Source organism: Spermophilus citellus (assembly GCF_964194105.1).
Source record: "Spermophilus citellus genome assembly, chromosome: 2".
In the NCBI taxonomy this organism is placed as follows: Eukaryota; Metazoa; Chordata; class Mammalia; order Rodentia; family Sciuridae; genus Spermophilus; species Spermophilus citellus.
The window spans coordinates 68,743,488-68,761,224 of NC_138183.1; the positions used below are offsets into that span (position 1 = coordinate 68,743,488).

A 17,737-nucleotide genomic window follows, 5' to 3' on the forward strand; every position below is an offset into this window, starting at 1 on the left:
TTCTCCTTTGACAATTCTAAAGGAAGTTCCCAGCCACCCACTAGTGAGGAAGGAGAATGTTTTGATCCCATCATCAGTTTTGGGGAAGGACGCACCCATCTTTGGGCTGGGTTTTTGAGAACTTTAAAATAAAAGAGATAAACATGACCCATCAAATGCAAAGTATGTGCCTTGATAAGACTGTAGTCAAAAACATGTACATACTAGGCAATTTTAGGACAAATGTGAATATGTGACTATGACTTATACCTTAGAAATTAGGGAGCTATGGCTACTTCCTTTTGGTATCATCATGTGACTGTGGCTGACCTAATCTCAGGAGATTCATGCTAAAGAATTGGGGTAAAGTGTGATGACTAAATCAACTTTTCAATTGTTTGCTGAAAAGCAGGGAGGGAGAATAAAACGGTAATGATTGTCAGACCTTAGTAGAAAGGTATACAGGTGTGTTCTGAGCCAGTCTTTCAATATATAAATAGCTTTAGAGACTTTCTGGTTAATACATAGAAGCTAAGCCATGAGACAAGGCTGAATGGGACTTAGGGTGGCTTGGTCTGTGGCACCATCTCTGCTATCTAGAGTCAGGGAAGCAATAGTCTCCTGTCCCTTGGAACCCACCTAGATCATTCCAGGAGACGGGCCCTACTGATCTCCCTCCTCCTCCCCCCCCCAAGCCCTGCCCAGTTCTCTGCAGGAAACTGCCACCTCAGGTACAAGGATCTCAATCCCCTAGGACTAAAAAACAAGAGGCAACATTTGTTGAGCTAAATTATTTCTTTATTAGGAAAGCACCAACACCACATTCTTCGAAATTACTGGAATTTTATTTGCCTCAGGCTTATGACTTGCAACCAAAGACATTGTGCAAAGAAAGCAAAGATTAAGTACACTTTAGGGAGAAGGAGACAATACACATTGGTAACAGAGGAGATCAGGTGGACAAAAGAAGCCATCCAGTACACTATATAGATTGCAATATTCAATAGCGTTTTCAAAACTTTTTTAAACCAAGAGAAAAAAAAATTAAGCAATGTTTACAGTAGACATAAATCTTATACAATTCAAAAAGCATTTTTTTCAGATCATAGAGCATAAAATGGAAAAATGTATATGCAGGTGAAATCTAACTACTGTACATTTATCACCTATTAAAGTTGCTTATATGTACCACAGTGTAAAAAAAACAATACCGAATAAATAAAAATCTTGAAAATTGCCTGATGAAAAATAAAATAACCAGTGGCTTTTAATGGCTTCTCCTGGTTATCAGTGCTACAAAAGACAAAAATCTCATCTGAACAGGTGATAAAACCAGGCACAATCAAACCGTTACCAAATTAGACCCACCCATAGAAATATACTATCCACCCACATATTTTCCATCAAAAGCTTGTTTTAATCTTTGAATCTTTGAGGCCCATTTGGTCACAATATGTTACAAATATTTGTGTGAGTTTTTTTACACCATGATATCATATGTTTGTCGGGCACTATCCTAAAGCTAGTTTATAGATGATGAAGAAGACATAGAAACAACCCAGCACCCAAATGACAATGAACTCACTGGGCAGAAATGAGAGAGAGGGGAAAGGAAAGTGTTCAGTTCTACCATGAGAAAAAGGTCCATCGGATGAATCACTCGTCATCGGTCCCACTTGCTTCTGACTGCTCCTATAAGTAAAAAAGATGAGATGAAACAAAACCCCATGTTTAAGGGGTGGGGGAGAGGCAAAGGAGAAACGGAGAAACGAGATGACTTTTAATGCCCCAGATCTCTTTTCTATACCTACATAGCAAGGACAGACTCTAGGTCAAGCAGGGCAGTTCCTCACTGAAAAAGCCAAACAACATCTACAGCCATGCTGCTCCCTGCTGCCTTTCACTACAGCTTCAAAAGTTTATGGCTAATAATTTGTTTTTAGTTCTGTTTCAGAAAACTCACGGGAGAAGAGGAATACCAGGCATTTGAGGCCTGCCCACTGGTAGGTCATCTAAAGACAACAAAATTCTAACTATACTTGAAAACACTTGGGTCAAGGGGTTAGGATAGGGGTCGGGTGGTAGTTCTGAAACTTGCCAGCCAGACCAGAGTGGAAAATCATACTAACAGAGACACTGAGACAGAAATGTATCTTCCCAGAAAGAAAAATACAGAGGGGGTGGACAGCAGGGAACCTGAGTTTCTCACGCAAGTGAACAAGGTGGAAAGCAATTTAGAAGTGTCTGCCATTGTTCTACTAAACAGGTGAGCTTTGTGCACTAGACTGGATCACACCACCCAGGATTGAATCCAACCCCATGACCTGGAGCAAAACACATATGACCTAAGAATTGGCTTATTATAGCATGCAATATCTTGACAGTGACATCTTCCACATGATGCTAATGCAAGCATTAAATATGCACCTATTTCAGGGCTTAGCTCAATAAATGCTGCCTGAATTTTCCAAATATTAAAAATAACAGGTCTGAGTATTTGATTGTATGGCACCTTAGGTAGCAACACAAAATTGACACCAAACTTTTGCTCTTTCTTTAATCATTAGTTCATCTAATCTGCTATACACTAAGCACCATGCTGGGTGTGATGGATATAAAATATTAATCAGCCATGAAGAGAACTGTAAGTGCATACACCGGCAGACACAAGTAAGGGGGGAGGAGGGAAACTGATTCAGAAGCATTTCATTTTTTAATACTATAAGAATATAGAGTTTGGGGCTAACATATCCCTTGTTTTAATCCTGCAGCTCTGTTCAGATCCTTCCTCGAGGAGCCTTTCAGGTGAGAAGGGGTGAGCATGACACTTACATTTTCATCCTGCTCTTCGTCGCTGTCAAAATCGCTCACTACAGGTTTGGCTTTTCCTCGATTTGGCCTTTTCTTGCCCTTTCCTTTGTCTCGGCCTTTCTCCTCTTTTTTATTGAGCTTGATTTTCACCTTAACAGACTTGGCTACAACGAAAAACAAAACAGACGCCCATGAAGATTTTCGAAGAAGTCTTTTTATGAAGAGTAAAATGATCTCACCTGGAGAACAAACCGAATGCCCCAGAGTGCCCAGAACCTCCCAACGCCCTGTTCTCCTTTCAAGTTGCTGCCTGCTTTCACAGGAACGTGCCTCTGTGTGGGGAAATTAGTCACACAAAACAGTGACAGAGAAGCAGATGTCTCAGAGGTGACTGGATCCTCTCCCTTTCTCCTAGTGGCTAAGCAGGGACAATGAGGTGTATGTGCAGTTATTTAATAGAAATTTTGTATTAAAAACTATGTGTAAAAGATAATAAATGAAGCCGATACTTTTACAGTATAGATAACTCTAGTTGATTTAAAAATAGTCAACTAGAGTTGAATAGTATTTTGAATGACACAGGCATAAGATGGAAAGTAAAAATCAAGACATGCCCTTAAAAATTTCTTTCCCCCTTCTCTCTCTCTCCCTACAGTTAGTTCTCTTTCTGGTAATTATTTCAGTGATGGGGAAAGTATAGTCCTATATCCACTTCTCTCTCTGTGTGTAATACTTTATACACTTGAATCCTCATAGTCCATACCTTGCTTTTTACTTACATGTGGGGCATTTTTTATCTAGCACTTAAAAAGTTTCCATCTTATGGTACATGTTATTTAACCAGTCCCACAGTGTTGGGTGCTAAAGCTTCCAGCTTTACTTCGAGGACAAACGAAGTAAATCTGGTTATTAGCTTAGTAGAATTTGCGGGGGGCAAGGCAGACATATCCACATGGTACATTTCTATCAGTGCCCGGTCAAATTAGCCATCAGAATGACTGCACTCGTTTCCATTCTCACTTTGTGAGAATTCAAAGTGCTGTGGTACAGACATAGGTGTGTATCCTGACCCACGAAAGAATCTGTTCCCTGGCTTCCTGGGACAGCCATCCATTGATAACACATTCAGTAAATGTGATGGTGAGGTCACTGGGAACATGGGGCTCTCACTTAAACCAGTTTTCAGCTTTGCTAGAATATCGTGTTTGGTAGATTTTAAGGCACCTGGATATAGATATTGTACAGGGGGGAAATCAAAGCTGTGGAAGGAATCTGAGAATGAGAAATCTTCAAATTTCTTTTGTGAGGTGAATGGACCCATGAAACATTTACACAAAATCTCCTGGGGAAATGTAAGCTATCAAAAGAGGTGAGAGTAGGGTTATTTTGAACTAATGTCATGGCTGCATGGGCCCTTCTTCCATCTCAAACGAGACAAAAGCTACAAATCCTAGTTCACAAAATGGAATTCCTACTCAAGCTTCTATTCCTTATATATCCAGATGACTGCTGTTTAATTTGCTATGAGATGGTGAGCCTTGGGGGTAGCAATTTAGTACAAGATGAGACAAAAAAAAATAGATTAATGGAAATGTATAAAGATATGGGGAGCCCTTAAAAAATTAATGCCATCAGCCAGTCATATAGGGCATTTCCTTTTTTATGGGGGAGGCTCGGGGGTTGAACTCACTCAACCACTAAGTGACATCCCCAGCCCAATTTTGTATTTTATTTAGAGACAGGGTCTCACTAAGTTGCTTAGTGCCTCGCTTTTGCTGAGGCTGATTTTGAACTCGAAATCCTCCTGTCAAGCCTCCCAAGCCACCGGGATTCTAGGCGGATGCACCACTGCATCTGGCCATACAGGGCATTTCTGAGTAATTTGGAAAGGAAACAAACATGAAGTGTCTTCATCTATACGTGGTACATCTTCTGAACCTGAGTGTACCGAAATCCATGCGAGATATAAAAGAACAGAAGATTGGCAGTAAAAGCAAGAAAACACATCTTCAAGAGCATAATCCAGATGAACCATGGGACACTAAAGTTATCATGCCTGTGTGCTAGTGAATTTGTACCTCTGAAAAACCCACCTGACAAGCTGCTGTGGACAAGCAGGCTAATAGAGCAAACCATCAGGTTAGTCCTACCAATAGCTGCCTATGTACATATGTCAACATATGTACACCTGAAACGTTCTCAGTACCAAATTGAGAAAGGTTAAATTTATGACAAAAGGCAAAATCAATAAAAATAATAAGAGCAGGTAAGGGTGTGGAGAGAGGCACTTAGGTACCAAGCAGAGTATTCACCTCTCTTCTCCCCAAAAGATTTCCATGTCCCAATCCCAGAACCTGTTCCCTGATATGGCAAAATGGAGTAAACTGATCCCAAGGTGTAGGGATTATTCTGGATTACCAGGTGGGTCACTGTAACCACCTGATTTTTTTTTAAGGACTTCTACTTTAAAAGAGAGTCTCAAAGTGATGCAACCCAGGAAGGGCTTCACTTGTCACTGCTATGTTTAAAGATGGAGCACTAACCAACAAGAAAATAAACCCTGCTCCTACTACCACAGGGAGCTGAATTCTGCCAACAACCAAGATGAGCAAGAAAAATCTAGGATGCTGCCATCTTGATTTTTAGTCCAGAGAGACCCTAGCTGAACCTGTGACCTACAATATCATGAGATGATACATGTTTGTGGTACTTGGCTATGGCATCAATAGAAAATTAACACCCCAAGTCTCAAGAGATCAGAAACCTAAATTGATATATGGGCAGCTATTTGAAAACAGATTAGAAATGTGGCTCTAAAACAATGAAATAAGAGAGCTTATGTAGATTTACTCATCAAATACTGGGAAAAAAAACATGGGAAACTGAGAAAGATTAAATTCATGACAAAAGGCAAAATCAATAAAAGTAATAAGAGCAGAAAAGGGTGTGGAGAGAGGTACTTAGGTGTGTGGGTGAGAAGGTAAACAACTCTGTGGCAATATGTATGCATCAGGAAATTTTAAAAATGTTTTCATGGCTGGGAATGTGGCTCAGTGGTGAAGCACTTGCTAGCAGGCAAGAGACCTGGGTTCTAATCCCCAGTACAGCTGCCCCTCAAAAAATGTTTCAATGATTAGAAAAGCATTATTTAAAATAAAGGCCCAATTCAAGTGTAAAATTAATATATTTTGGTACACTCATTAATGAATGTTATTAACATATCTTGATGATGAACAACATTCATTGCTGTGGAAAGATACAAACATATACAAAATACTGAGAAGAAATTTCTCAAAATGTTGAATTATATATTGGCTAATGAAATTGTAGAATTTTTTTAAAAAAAATATTCTAAGACAACAGTGCTAAGTATATAATTAGAAACAAGCCTAGAAAGTTTTTTCAAGTATGGCCTGAGTGTACAATAGTATAGACGTAATTCATGAGATGTTTTGAGGGCAGGTATGGGGTAAAAACAATTAGAAGAAATTTTAGAACTTTGAAGGTAGCCTTTGCCTTTGAAATATTAATACTGCCTTGGTATAAAACTCAGAGGGTACCAAATAATATCCTAATTAATATTTTTAAAACAACTAATGCAAAAAACCACGATGAACAAAATTTTAAAGATCAGAACAACAGCCTCTCACAAGCAAAAAAATTCTGACGAATAAAATGGACCATGGTTTCAATTTAGTTTGACACATTCTCAAAAGCGTGGCTTGTGAGCATCAGTTTCCTGTGGGAACTTATTAGAAATGCAGATGTAGATGTGTGAGCTCCACCATAGGTTACCGAATCAGAAACTTGGGTGGAGCCCAGTAATCTACACCCTCGGAGCCCTCTAGGTTTCTGAAGTAGTAGTAGGTGGACTTCACACCAAGTTTGTACTGACCTTCAAAGGCACCACTCCAGGAGTGCTTAGTTCTTCACATGTTTACCTCAATTTTACAGATGAGGAAACCTGAGCAGTACATGGCCTAAGATTGCCAGCGAGGACAAAGCAGACTATGAGCATCTGAAGAAGCACTTTGTACAGGTAGAAAGGGGCAAGGCAGCGCAGGGACCAATGCCCAGCCTTACCCTCAGACTCGGATTCTTCCTCCTCTTCCTCTTCCTCCTCCTCATTGCTTTCCTCCTCGCTCTCTTCCTCTTTGGCAATTTTCTGCCGAGCGCTCTTAAACACTGACTGTAAGACGATGGAATCTTCATAGATCTGAGGGGTCAAAGTGGCATCTGTCAGCTGAGGACCCAAGATGCACAATCTCGGCATGCTCTTCCTTATGCAACACAACAGCTTTGTATTTCATGAATGACAGTGGAAACATCATCAGCTGTTATGCCCACATGAAAACCCAACAGACCCAAATATAGGCACACACATTCCTACAGGACCAAGTCCAAATGCAGTTAAAATCATTTCAAAGTGTGTGTGTGCTTGGCGGAGACAGGTGGCTCTTTATAAAACCATATTTCTTATTTGAATTGTTCTATTAAACACAATGCTAATACCATGGCAAAGCCACCTTCTTTAAAATGCTGTTTCCTGTTACTGAACTTACCAGTGCTGGCCAATATTCATTCAATCAACACTTTATTTTTAGTGTACGTAATGCATACACCTTGAGCACAGCCTTGTGTAGGTGTTGAGAGAGAAAGTTAAAAAAAAATTTAAAACAGAAGTTCTATATGATACAGCAATCCCATTTCTGGGTATTTATCCAAAATAATTTAATAGCAGGGTATTCTCACGTGCTTAAAAGTGCATTCTGCATTCTCACGTGCTTAAAAGTGTTCTTTACAATAGCCAAGAGCTAGAAGCAACCCAAATTTCTATAGATGGATGAAAGGCTAAAATGTATGTACATACAGTGAATTATTATCCCATTGTGAAAAGCAAGGAAATCCTGTCACATGCTCAAACATGTATGAACCTTGAAGACATTATGCTAAGTGAAATAAGCCAATCATCAGAAACAAATACTGAGATTATTCCACTTGTAACAACTCAAGCAAAGTAGAGTGATAGTTAGCAATAATTAAGGTAGGGGAGGAGGAGATTGTTAGAGACATAGAACGTCAGTTCCACAAGGTGGAAAAGGGAAAAGTCCTATGGATCTGTTGAACAACCACACACACACACACACACACACACACACACACACACACACACAAAAGGAACTTTTAATAAAGGAAAAAGAAATGTATTCCTTAAGAAAGTGGCCAGGTAACATGTGGTAAGCAGCAGCAAGCACAGCAGGAAAGTAAAGGACCAAGGGAGACAGAATTTGCCAGAGACATCAGTGTTGATGGATCCTAAGGGTGAGAAAGATACCATCAAGGTGCGAAAGAACAAATGGGAAAGGTGGGGAGTTCAGAGTAAAAATGATGCAGCTTGTACTGAATCAAAGTCAGTTCTCTGGCTATGCTGCTACACTCTGCAGGATCTTACCATCTTGTAAAGATGTAAATGATGCACAGAATCTCTGTATACCTTACAACTACAGGTGAATCTAGAGTAATCTTAAAAATGCTAGTAGAGGTACATGTGAGAAAAGCAGATGTCTAGGGGACCCATCTGATTGGAGCATCAGTGGCAGGAGATGACGCTAGAGAATGAGATTAGGGGTTGACTGTAAAAAGCCCTCCACAGAGGTTATTTAAGTTCACTCTGGATGGTGTGTCACTCAAAACCTGGGGCAGCAAAGGCGTAGGGTAAGAAGGTGGTTGAGAAAGAAACTAGTATCCAGGGCAGATTAGAAGGCAAACCAAGCAAGAGCCATTTGTCACCCCATTTCAGTTGTGAGATGGTGAGAGAATGGACAGATGGTGAACTGGATGCATATCACAATTAATAATGCCGTACTGACATAAAGAATCCAAAGATCTATCTACAGATGAAAATGAATTATTCCCCAAAGGCTCCTTTTGCTGACTCTTCTACTTCCTCTGTCTTGCCTTTCATAACTTTCCTCAGAGGGTATCATGCCATGGTGAAGGTAACAGTACTATTAACCTGGAAATGCAGAATCTGCTCAAGGCACATTCTGATCTGATGAATGGAACTGACATGAAGATAGACGAGTAAGATCAGGAGAGCCGCTGAAGGAATTAGGTGGTGGTGTGACACTGCATTAACTGGCAGCCACCTTGACCTGTCATGTTGTTCTTTCTTCTTCACTGGGCATGAGGACAGAAATACAAAGAGTGAGTTCTTAAGACAGGGGGAGAGTAACTGAGGTGTAATTAAAGTCGAGGTGCCCTTTTCCTCATTATTTTGATAAATTTGGTGTCACTTATATACTCTTAGACTTGCTAAGTGAAGTGAATGTAAAGAGAATTGCAATTGGGCTGACAAAAAGGTTCTTTTTCTTATTAAGAAATTAGAGGCACTTTATGCCTCTGTGTTTAAAATCATGGTATGTTCAACTCCTGATGCAAGGTTATGATAAAATGAAGATAAATATAATCCAATACCTAGTCTCTATAAAAGCAAAAAACAGTACTGCAGGCTTTCAGCATTACCTTAAATGACTGACTTGAATTCCTCCTCTAATTATAAGACAAGCCTCGAAGGGAAATGCAAGGAGACAGCACAGCTATGGCACAAAGGTAATTTGAAAATGCCAAAACCTCAATTGACTTTCACAGGGAGCACAGAATACAGCTTTTTAGTTTTTCACTCTCCTTCTGGTACAGTATGGCAGTGATTCATACGGTAAAAGTTAAAAGATTCGCTTGAAGGAAAGTAGGCACATGCTTAAGGTTAAAAACTTCAACTAGAGACACACCTGTGATCCCTCCAAGTTGAAGGTCTGGGCGTTGTGACAGAGAAGCATGACATCTTTCTCCAGGTCTCCCAGGCTCCGGTACTTATGATTACGAATTCTTTCCTGATGGAAATTTTGGGGAAAAAAAAAAGTTAAGAGGACAAATGCAACAATTATTAGTTGGTTAAGAATGTCAGACTCTCCCTCTGTCTACACAGCATGGGGCCCTGCCAGGGGTGGGGACTTCACAGCCCCAGGGGTAAAGTTCACTGAGACCACCCCCACTAGTGTTCCTTGGTGTGTGTGGGGGCGGGGAGGAAGGAGCATAGGATGGGGGACAAGAGTAGTAATGGGAGGGGAGAGTCTGAAAAGTCTTCAATAAAAGGCAACATAACACAAGCTCCCAACATGAGTAACACACGTGTTACATACATGAGTAAGTAACATGCATGGGAAGGCACAAGGACATCCCCACCTTTCTGGTGGCATGCCCTCTGTAGATCTCAGGTGGTCAGACAGGATACCACTGCTGAGCCCCAACTACACAGTTCAATGAATCCACATGTCTGCTTTACTTAGTTGAAGAATAAAGTTAGTAAACAAAATATCTACCTTTATTTTTTTGAAATCCACTGGCTTCCTAATTAATTCATAGTACTCTGGTAACTCTTTCCTGGAAGGTAACTGAATGAAGACTTCACTGAGCTGTCGCCCTGAACTGCAGGATGGGTGAGACAAACAGAAACAAACCAGATCAAGCACTCCTCGGTAGAGGTTTTATTTCAGAAAACGTCAACAAAGTAAATTACATCCCATGCCTATAGACACGGGTCTTTTTAAGTTGAGGAAAATCCCACAACTATGCTGGAGATTAGTGCCCCTCCCTTGTGCCAACTTCAAATCACATTAGAACACAATTAGATCCCCACTTCTGTAACACATAAGACATGGGAAGTGCACTGGGGATTACTTTCAGACTGAATCTCTCTCATTATGAGAGAAATATTTTAAATAACCTATTCAGCCAAAAATTCCATTTTAAAACGAATAATAGAGTTGGTTAAAAAAATGCATAAGGCATTATTTCTATACTCCTTTGTCTTCAAAATTCACTTTATATTTAGAAAGTAACTCAATATGTTAGAATATACTGTGGAAAGCCAGATGAAAAGCTTTTGCATGCACTATCTTTTTGGTCTTGTTCCTTCTTGAGTATTGTACATACTGAGCTGCGCATACCTTTGTCACTTGCCCCAGGAAACCCTTCATCTTGCCTAATGGCACTTATCTGGGTGGAACAATTTATGCAAAAAAAAAAGAACAAACATACTTGTCAAATGTGGATGCCGCCTGTTTGTGGAATCAGTGCTGTACCCTTCCCCAAATTTGTGGTGGGTTTATTTAAAAGCAGCTTTCAAAGTGACACATTCTTAGCATGATGCAATTTTTAAAAAACAGCCTTCAAAGCATCAGAAGCCTTTCACATCCCTTAATATTGGAAAGTGTCATGGTTAAAGGAACAAAGATATATAATTGAGGTTCAAGATCCTAATAACGGATTTGGCCTATTCAGATCAATAACAGCTTGTGATACACGGTATAGTCATTTTCCACAAAACTCTCACTCTCCCTTTATGATGCCATCTCTAGTTCCTTTGTGCAGCCGGAAACAAAACAAAACAAAATAAAAAAATCATAATCACTGCCATGTAGATTTCAGGTGATTCCATGAGTGTGTGGGAATACGGGAAGGCAGTGGCAAAGCATGAGTGACAATATGCTGTATTAACCCACAGTCCCAGTTGTACAATTAAAAAATAATCATAATGACAGTTATCATAAAAGAGGCATGCGCAGTAACTCAAGTGGTTGCCTAGCAACCAGCGGGGAAAAGCTGAAGTGCAAAAGGGGCCTGCATAAATTAACCGAAAATCCTCTGTCAAAGGGATGGGCCAGTTTTTCTGCTATACTGGGTCACTGTCTTTTTGTTTTGTTTTTTAATGCATATATGGGCCTCATGAATACTAAAATTGGGGGCAAATAAGAGGTTTGTAAAAAGGAGACTAGGGAATTGGATTTTTACATTATTGTGGCAAGAATCAAGGTGTTCTTTCACCCTCCTGCCCCCCTCCCCCGTCCCCCACCGGCTGCAGGTTGAGAAATGCATTTGTATTTCTGTAATTTATGCCATGTAGTATGTGGCCCAAATGATTTTATTTACTATCACCTTCAACACAGGGCCACGATTCCTGATATATTTTTCTACCATTCTGAGATTTATACACACAAACATTTTACCTATTTCAAATAGGTAAATATAGGAAAGGCAATTGGGAAGAATTATAGATAGTCATTTTTCTCGGAGTGGCTTCTTTATAATTAACATTCTTTATAACCTAGCATCAACCCCAAAGTCAGACCTCTTTGTAATCACAGATTTAGCACCTGACCCTCCATGGCATCTTTAGTGTCATTTTCTACATTGCCAACAGATGGTGTCATTTTTCTATTGAGAGATTAGAAGCACATTTTTGCTTTGTACACCTGTGATGGACATACCCTTCATTTCAACTGTGCTACTGGTGAAATTAAAAAGTAAGTGGTATAGACCAAGAGTGCAATAAAACTCTAAGAGAGGCGCAGTGGCAACAGCAATCTTGGTCTGCTGTCTCTGTCCCTGGGCCCTAGAACTCCCAGACCCTATAAGGAGACAAGTCTGGAGTTATCCATGCTCATAAAGGAGAGAGCTGAATGTTCTCAGCCTGTGTGCCAATACTGTAAAATGAGAAATAAACAAATTTATTCTGTTTCAAAAATAAGGTCCCATTGGACTCAATCCTCCTATTCTACTTTTCCCCCCTCCTAAGAACAGAGGACACAGGCAAAAGAAAAACCTAGAAGCCACCCAAGAAAGCTGTCTTGACTACATTGCTTCCTTTATTATTCAAATATCTAAGTGCCCACCAGGACGTGACTCCCCAGTTTGTCTTACTGGCCAACTTCTCTGCTATGGCAGTATGACCAATCCCTTCTTTATGACCCATTCCAGGTCATCAGCATGGACCCATCTCTCATTCCATGGTTGGAAGTTTCTTTATGATTTTTTCCTTCTTCAAATACTTCATGATCTACCCAGGATCAAGAAGCCATTCTCTACAAAAAATATGGAGGAAATTCTCCCAATTATATTTAACTCTTGGTACCTCACCGCTCAGAAATCCATTCTTCTGTGTTTTCTCTCCTTCCCACAGGGTGCAAATATTTTACATGTACGCAAACCCTTCCACACTCTTGCTGGAGCAGTGGCTCCCCTGGTATCTCAGGAAAATCTGGGGTCCTAGGCAGCATATAGCTTTCACATAACCAACAAAATGAACTCAGGTGGCAGAAACATTTGCTAATGGATTGCAACAGTAACTTGCTTTTATTAAAAATTATAGGTTAAATTAAAAAAAAAAAGAGGAAGTAAAGCAGCCTGACAGTTTTGAATTTCCTGGGATTTCTTTCTCAAACTGGAGCTGAGCAAAGGCTTTTCAAACTGTTTTTCAGTGCCAGAAAGTTTTTTTTTTTTTAAATTTAAACTATAAAACAATGGACTAATTGTATAACGGTTTACAGAAGGTGATCTGATTTTGTTGAAACACTATCCTTCCCTCCAGGTATTTTCCATTATGTTATTTTACACAATTTAAGGCCTAAATAAATTGCTACCTTGAAGTACATTGCTACCCATGGTGGGTCCTCGGAAGGTTTGGATTTCAGATTCATTTCATACAATGACCCATTCCAGATTACAAAGTGTGACTCTGCTAAGAAAGGGGTGTGGAGGCAGTACAAATTTATTGGATTTAATAATTTCCAGGTGTGAGTGCCAAGCACCTTGTCTCTCCAGCAAGGTGAACAGGCACAGGGACATGCCAAGATGTCATATGTGTGAGATGGAAAAGCCTATGGACCACTTGCAAATGATGGTTTGCAAGCCCTGCATGCACAGCCCACCCACACACCCTACTAAGATTTAATTTGTTATGCTTCATCTGGAAACCAATTTTTTTCCCATTACCTCCACAAAGCAAAAGGCAATATTTTCATATCTATCCAAAATGACTGTAAAAATGGAGACTGCATATATTATACACTTCACATAATTATCAGCTTTACCACTGATGACATTTTAGGTATAGTTCAGCCATGCTAAAGACCGGCTAAGAAAACCTATTCCTTGAATGTACTGATTGCTATGTCTTTTGATTTTTTTTTTCAAAAGTACAATGCAAGAAATTTGATACTGGATGAGGGTCTTTTATTTTTTTCTCCTCCATTTTATTTATTTATTTTTTACCTGCCCAAGCTGATTGACTGACAATTTCAAATGGATAATTCTGAAAAAGAGTTCTTTAACCAAAGCTGAAATAAGTTTTATCTACAATAACAAGTAAAGGTAAAAATGTAACTCTCTTAACTCCATAAGAAAATGATGTCATGATTTAGAATACTCACTTGGGGTCAAAAGAATTTCACAGAAAAGTTACAGTCCTGAAGGAATCATACATAGAAAATCATATGGGGAGAAAAGTTTAAAAGCTGGGTCAACATTTCAGGGCAGTAGGTGAAAAACAATGCTTTCCAGGATCAGAATCCTACGGAGCTGAGTACAGACTGCTGAAGAACTTCCCCAAGACCACAGTGGCAACCCCTTATCCAGAGAAGACTCGGAAACCTGAGTTGGTTCCAAAATAGGTGTTGCAAACACTCAGTATTCACTACAGACATCTCATCTGATTGAGAATTCATAACAAACTTGGAACCTGACCTCCAAGGCTCTTGAAGCACAGGAGAAGCAACAACAAAACAGCAGGATGGGGATAGATCTGTTTTCGGTTGTGGAATTGGTAGTTGTTAAAATCCCCCTAAGGATCAAGACAGACTCACTACATTATGTTCCTCAGTTACAAAGAAAAAAAATGGTCCATCTAGCTAATGTGAGGCAGAGCTAGAGAGATGTCAGGAGATGTTAAGGCCCCACTAGCCCCAGGATTTTACACACTCTGAAGCATACTTTTACTTCTGTTATTTACTCTAGGCTGCAACAGATAAAAGATGTAGACATGAAGATGTCCATCAGAGGATTATTTAAATTAATTAAATGATTCAAAGCAGCTGGAATGTTTAACAACCAGAGAAAGGAACAGAGAAATGGAATGCTAGGGATTCTACTTTTGAAGAATGGAAAAAATGCTTGTTATGACATTAAAAAAAAAAAAAAAACACCCACAGGCTATAAAATTGTAAGTGAAGGACAACTTCATGGTTTTTAAACAGACATAGAAAAGGACCAGAGGAGATATGCCAAAGCATAAACAAACATCAATAATGGACTCTAACTCAACAAATGAAGATTTATAATCAAATGTAATTTAGAACCATACTATCCATAAAATTGGTCTCAAGACTTATTTGGTTACCTTCTTGAAAAACATGCTCAAGGTAAAGAATCCAGTTTTATTTTTCTTAAATAAATTATCTAAAGGTCATATGACCAACATTTATTGTATCAACAAGAACAGCACATTTTGCCAACTGGCACCATTTTAATGCTACCAGTAGAGCCAAATAAACAAAATAACTACATTAATATTTCACCTAAGATAGTGCAAACCATAAGAACCTATTGTACAAAATTCTTAGCTATTTCTTCAGAATTCTCTTGCTGCATTTACCAGTCACAGGTGCTTGCAAAAGGACATGAGCTTTGGAAAAGGTTTTTTGTTGTTGTTGTTGTTGTTAGTTTTTATCTTTTTTGACAAGCATTTTGAGTAGACAGTTTTGAGATTTACCACCTATCACTTGACTTTTAGAAATATTGACTGAAGATGTCTAGTTTCCTCCCCTTTTTCCCTTAACTTGACATTTCCTAATAGCAGGTAGAAGCTTGGAATTCTCACTGTCCTCTGTCTAAACATGACAGCTAAATGGGCTGCTGCCTCCCTGAGCAGCCAACTGCTCACTTTCGCCACTTCATCTTGGAGACCCTGCTCATGTCTCTTAAGAATGCTTTCCTTCCAAAGTGTCAGGACAGAAAATCCCCCTTCTACTTGAATATTCTCTCCTTTTATCTGTGCTGTGTCTCCATTCCTTAATGGCTAAAATAGTTTGAAGCTTTTGGCTCAGTTGTGACCAAACTCAAAAGCACAAAGCTTTTGCAGACAAAAATCAAATACCTTTCCATCTGTGCCCACCTCCAAAAGACTGCTTTGTTCAAAGGGTGGGCTGTGGCAGGTACCAGAGCACCACTTTTCTACAATGGCCAATTTAGTAAACTCTTAAGACAGACATATGAGTGGTAAATCTAAGTAGGGAAAAAGAGGCTTCCTGTGAAAATATAAGAACACATATACCCAAATAACTGTAACTGCTCTCTCTGAGAGCAATCCATTATTTTAATCAAAATATTTAAGGAATGATTTTGAACATGGTTTATCTGCCCAGTTTAAAAAAAAAAATCCATTCTGGTATTTCTATCCAGGACTCCTTCCCCTCCAAGAAGGATCATTAGTGCGGATGCTGGTCTGGAGCAAGAGAGTCAGAGACCCTGGGAAAAGGGCCTTCAGGGATAGGGTAATGTTGGAAGCTAGGGGAGGCTTTCTATGCCTCTGAAAGCAGACGGACTAAGTGTATTTGTGGGTTACCCACCTGCTGTAAGTGGGTATAATTGGCTGAGCACCATAAATAAGTGTCATGTCACCAGGAGTCACAGCAGCCTGCTCCAGTAAGCAGTTAAAGAATCAGTATTTGAAATGAGGGCAAAATAAAGCACTGAAACCCACATTTCCATGAGTAGATTCTCTCTGGATGAAATGTCATATCTGAGCTCTAATTCAGTACTTCCCAAAGTGTGCTCCACAGCACACCTGCTTAAGAGATGATTAATGGTGTACCTTGAAAGGAAGGTTCACTAGTCAAGATGAGTTTGGGAAACACAGTTAAATAGCTTACTTCCTAGCAAGGCTCCCCAATCTCTGACTGAACTGGGACTCTGCAAGAGGGAGCTGGAAGTGTAACACTGAAAGACCACATTCTGGGAGGCATTATCCCAGCCAAGGGACCAGGCTTTGACCTCACTAGGCTACTACTTCACAGGGCAAACTGTCAAACCTAAGCTGGGTCCAGAGTGTCTGATACACAGAATGAACAAAGAACAGCTCTTCACCTATAGCTGGAATTTCCTAAAAATCCACTTGACTGCACTGCTGTTTCACAGCAATTTCTCTGTAATCTAATTAGAGCTGCTAAAGGCAAAGGTGCTTGGGCATGATAGACTGTCATAGCAGTCTGTCTCCCCCATTTAAAGGAATACAGAATGTTTGGTGCCAAAGATGCTAAAAATAAATTTTGTCTAAAAGACTTCGTTGATTGATCCTGAAGGAGTGGTCAATACTAATGACATAATCACAATGGCAAGGGCTGTTAATAGCCAGCCATGGAGAGAATTTAGGTTTCCTGTTGTGGAATATGTGGGGCTGGGTTACTACATACACATGTGTGCACACATGTATCTACCATACCTCACACAAGTCAACTCTCTTTGCATATACACTCCTGTAAACATTACCACCACTCACTTATCACTCAGAAAAGAAAGCCAAGTTATCTAAACCCTCTGTTCATATTCAGTGTGCCCCAAACCTATCATTCATACCTGGAGTATGTCTTCCTACCCACTGCCACTTCCTTATTTGAAGGAAGTATCCTCTCCCACCTACCATGCCCCTAACTGATGCCTCCTTTACTCCATCTTCCACTATCAAAGTGCTATTTCCAAACATGAGTGCACCCATGTCCCTTGTCTGTCTCCTCAAAACAGAGCTCTTGACAGTCACTGAAGGTTCTCAGAGACCCCAGTCCTAGAAGATAACACCTGCATCCCTCAAATTGGCTCTTCTGCCTCTCCAGCCTTGACCCCTGCTGTTCCCCTGCTACCTTAAACCAGACACCTAGTCATACTGGGCTATCTGTGGTCTCTAGAGGAAGCCTGCTTTCCATACTTCCATGGTTGCCTACACCCATGTACCAAGCACATGGTCTCTGTTCCTCCATCCCTTCAGCTATTCTAATTGGGCAATTCCTGTTCCACCTCAAGGGGACTTGAACTTTTTCCTATTCCTGCCCCATCTTAC

The 17,737-nt window shown here is 39.9% G+C and overlaps 1 protein-coding gene across 8 annotated transcripts in view; it reads right to left on the reverse strand.

Moving 5' to 3' along the window:
* Positions 1 to 802: 802 nt before the first annotated feature.
* SMARCA2 (SWI/SNF related BAF chromatin remodeling complex subunit ATPase 2) overlaps positions 803 to 17,737 on the reverse strand; it is a 166,855-nt gene continuing 149,920 nt past the window's right edge. For all 8 annotated transcript variants that reach the window (XM_081282449.1, XM_081282448.1, XM_081282450.1 and 5 more), the window contains 5 exons: positions 10,173 to 10,278; positions 9,582 to 9,683; positions 6,874 to 7,006; positions 2,812 to 2,954; positions 803 to 1,671 (listed from right to left, as the gene is read on the reverse strand). In XM_081282449.1, the coding sequence (XP_081138575.1) occupies positions 1,636 to 1,671; positions 2,812 to 2,954; positions 6,874 to 7,006; positions 9,582 to 9,683; positions 10,173 to 10,278 (520 nt within the window). In that variant the 3' untranslated portion in view covers positions 803 to 1,635. The remainder of the gene's footprint in view (positions 1,672 to 2,811; positions 2,955 to 6,873; positions 7,007 to 9,581; positions 9,684 to 10,172; positions 10,279 to 17,737) is intronic.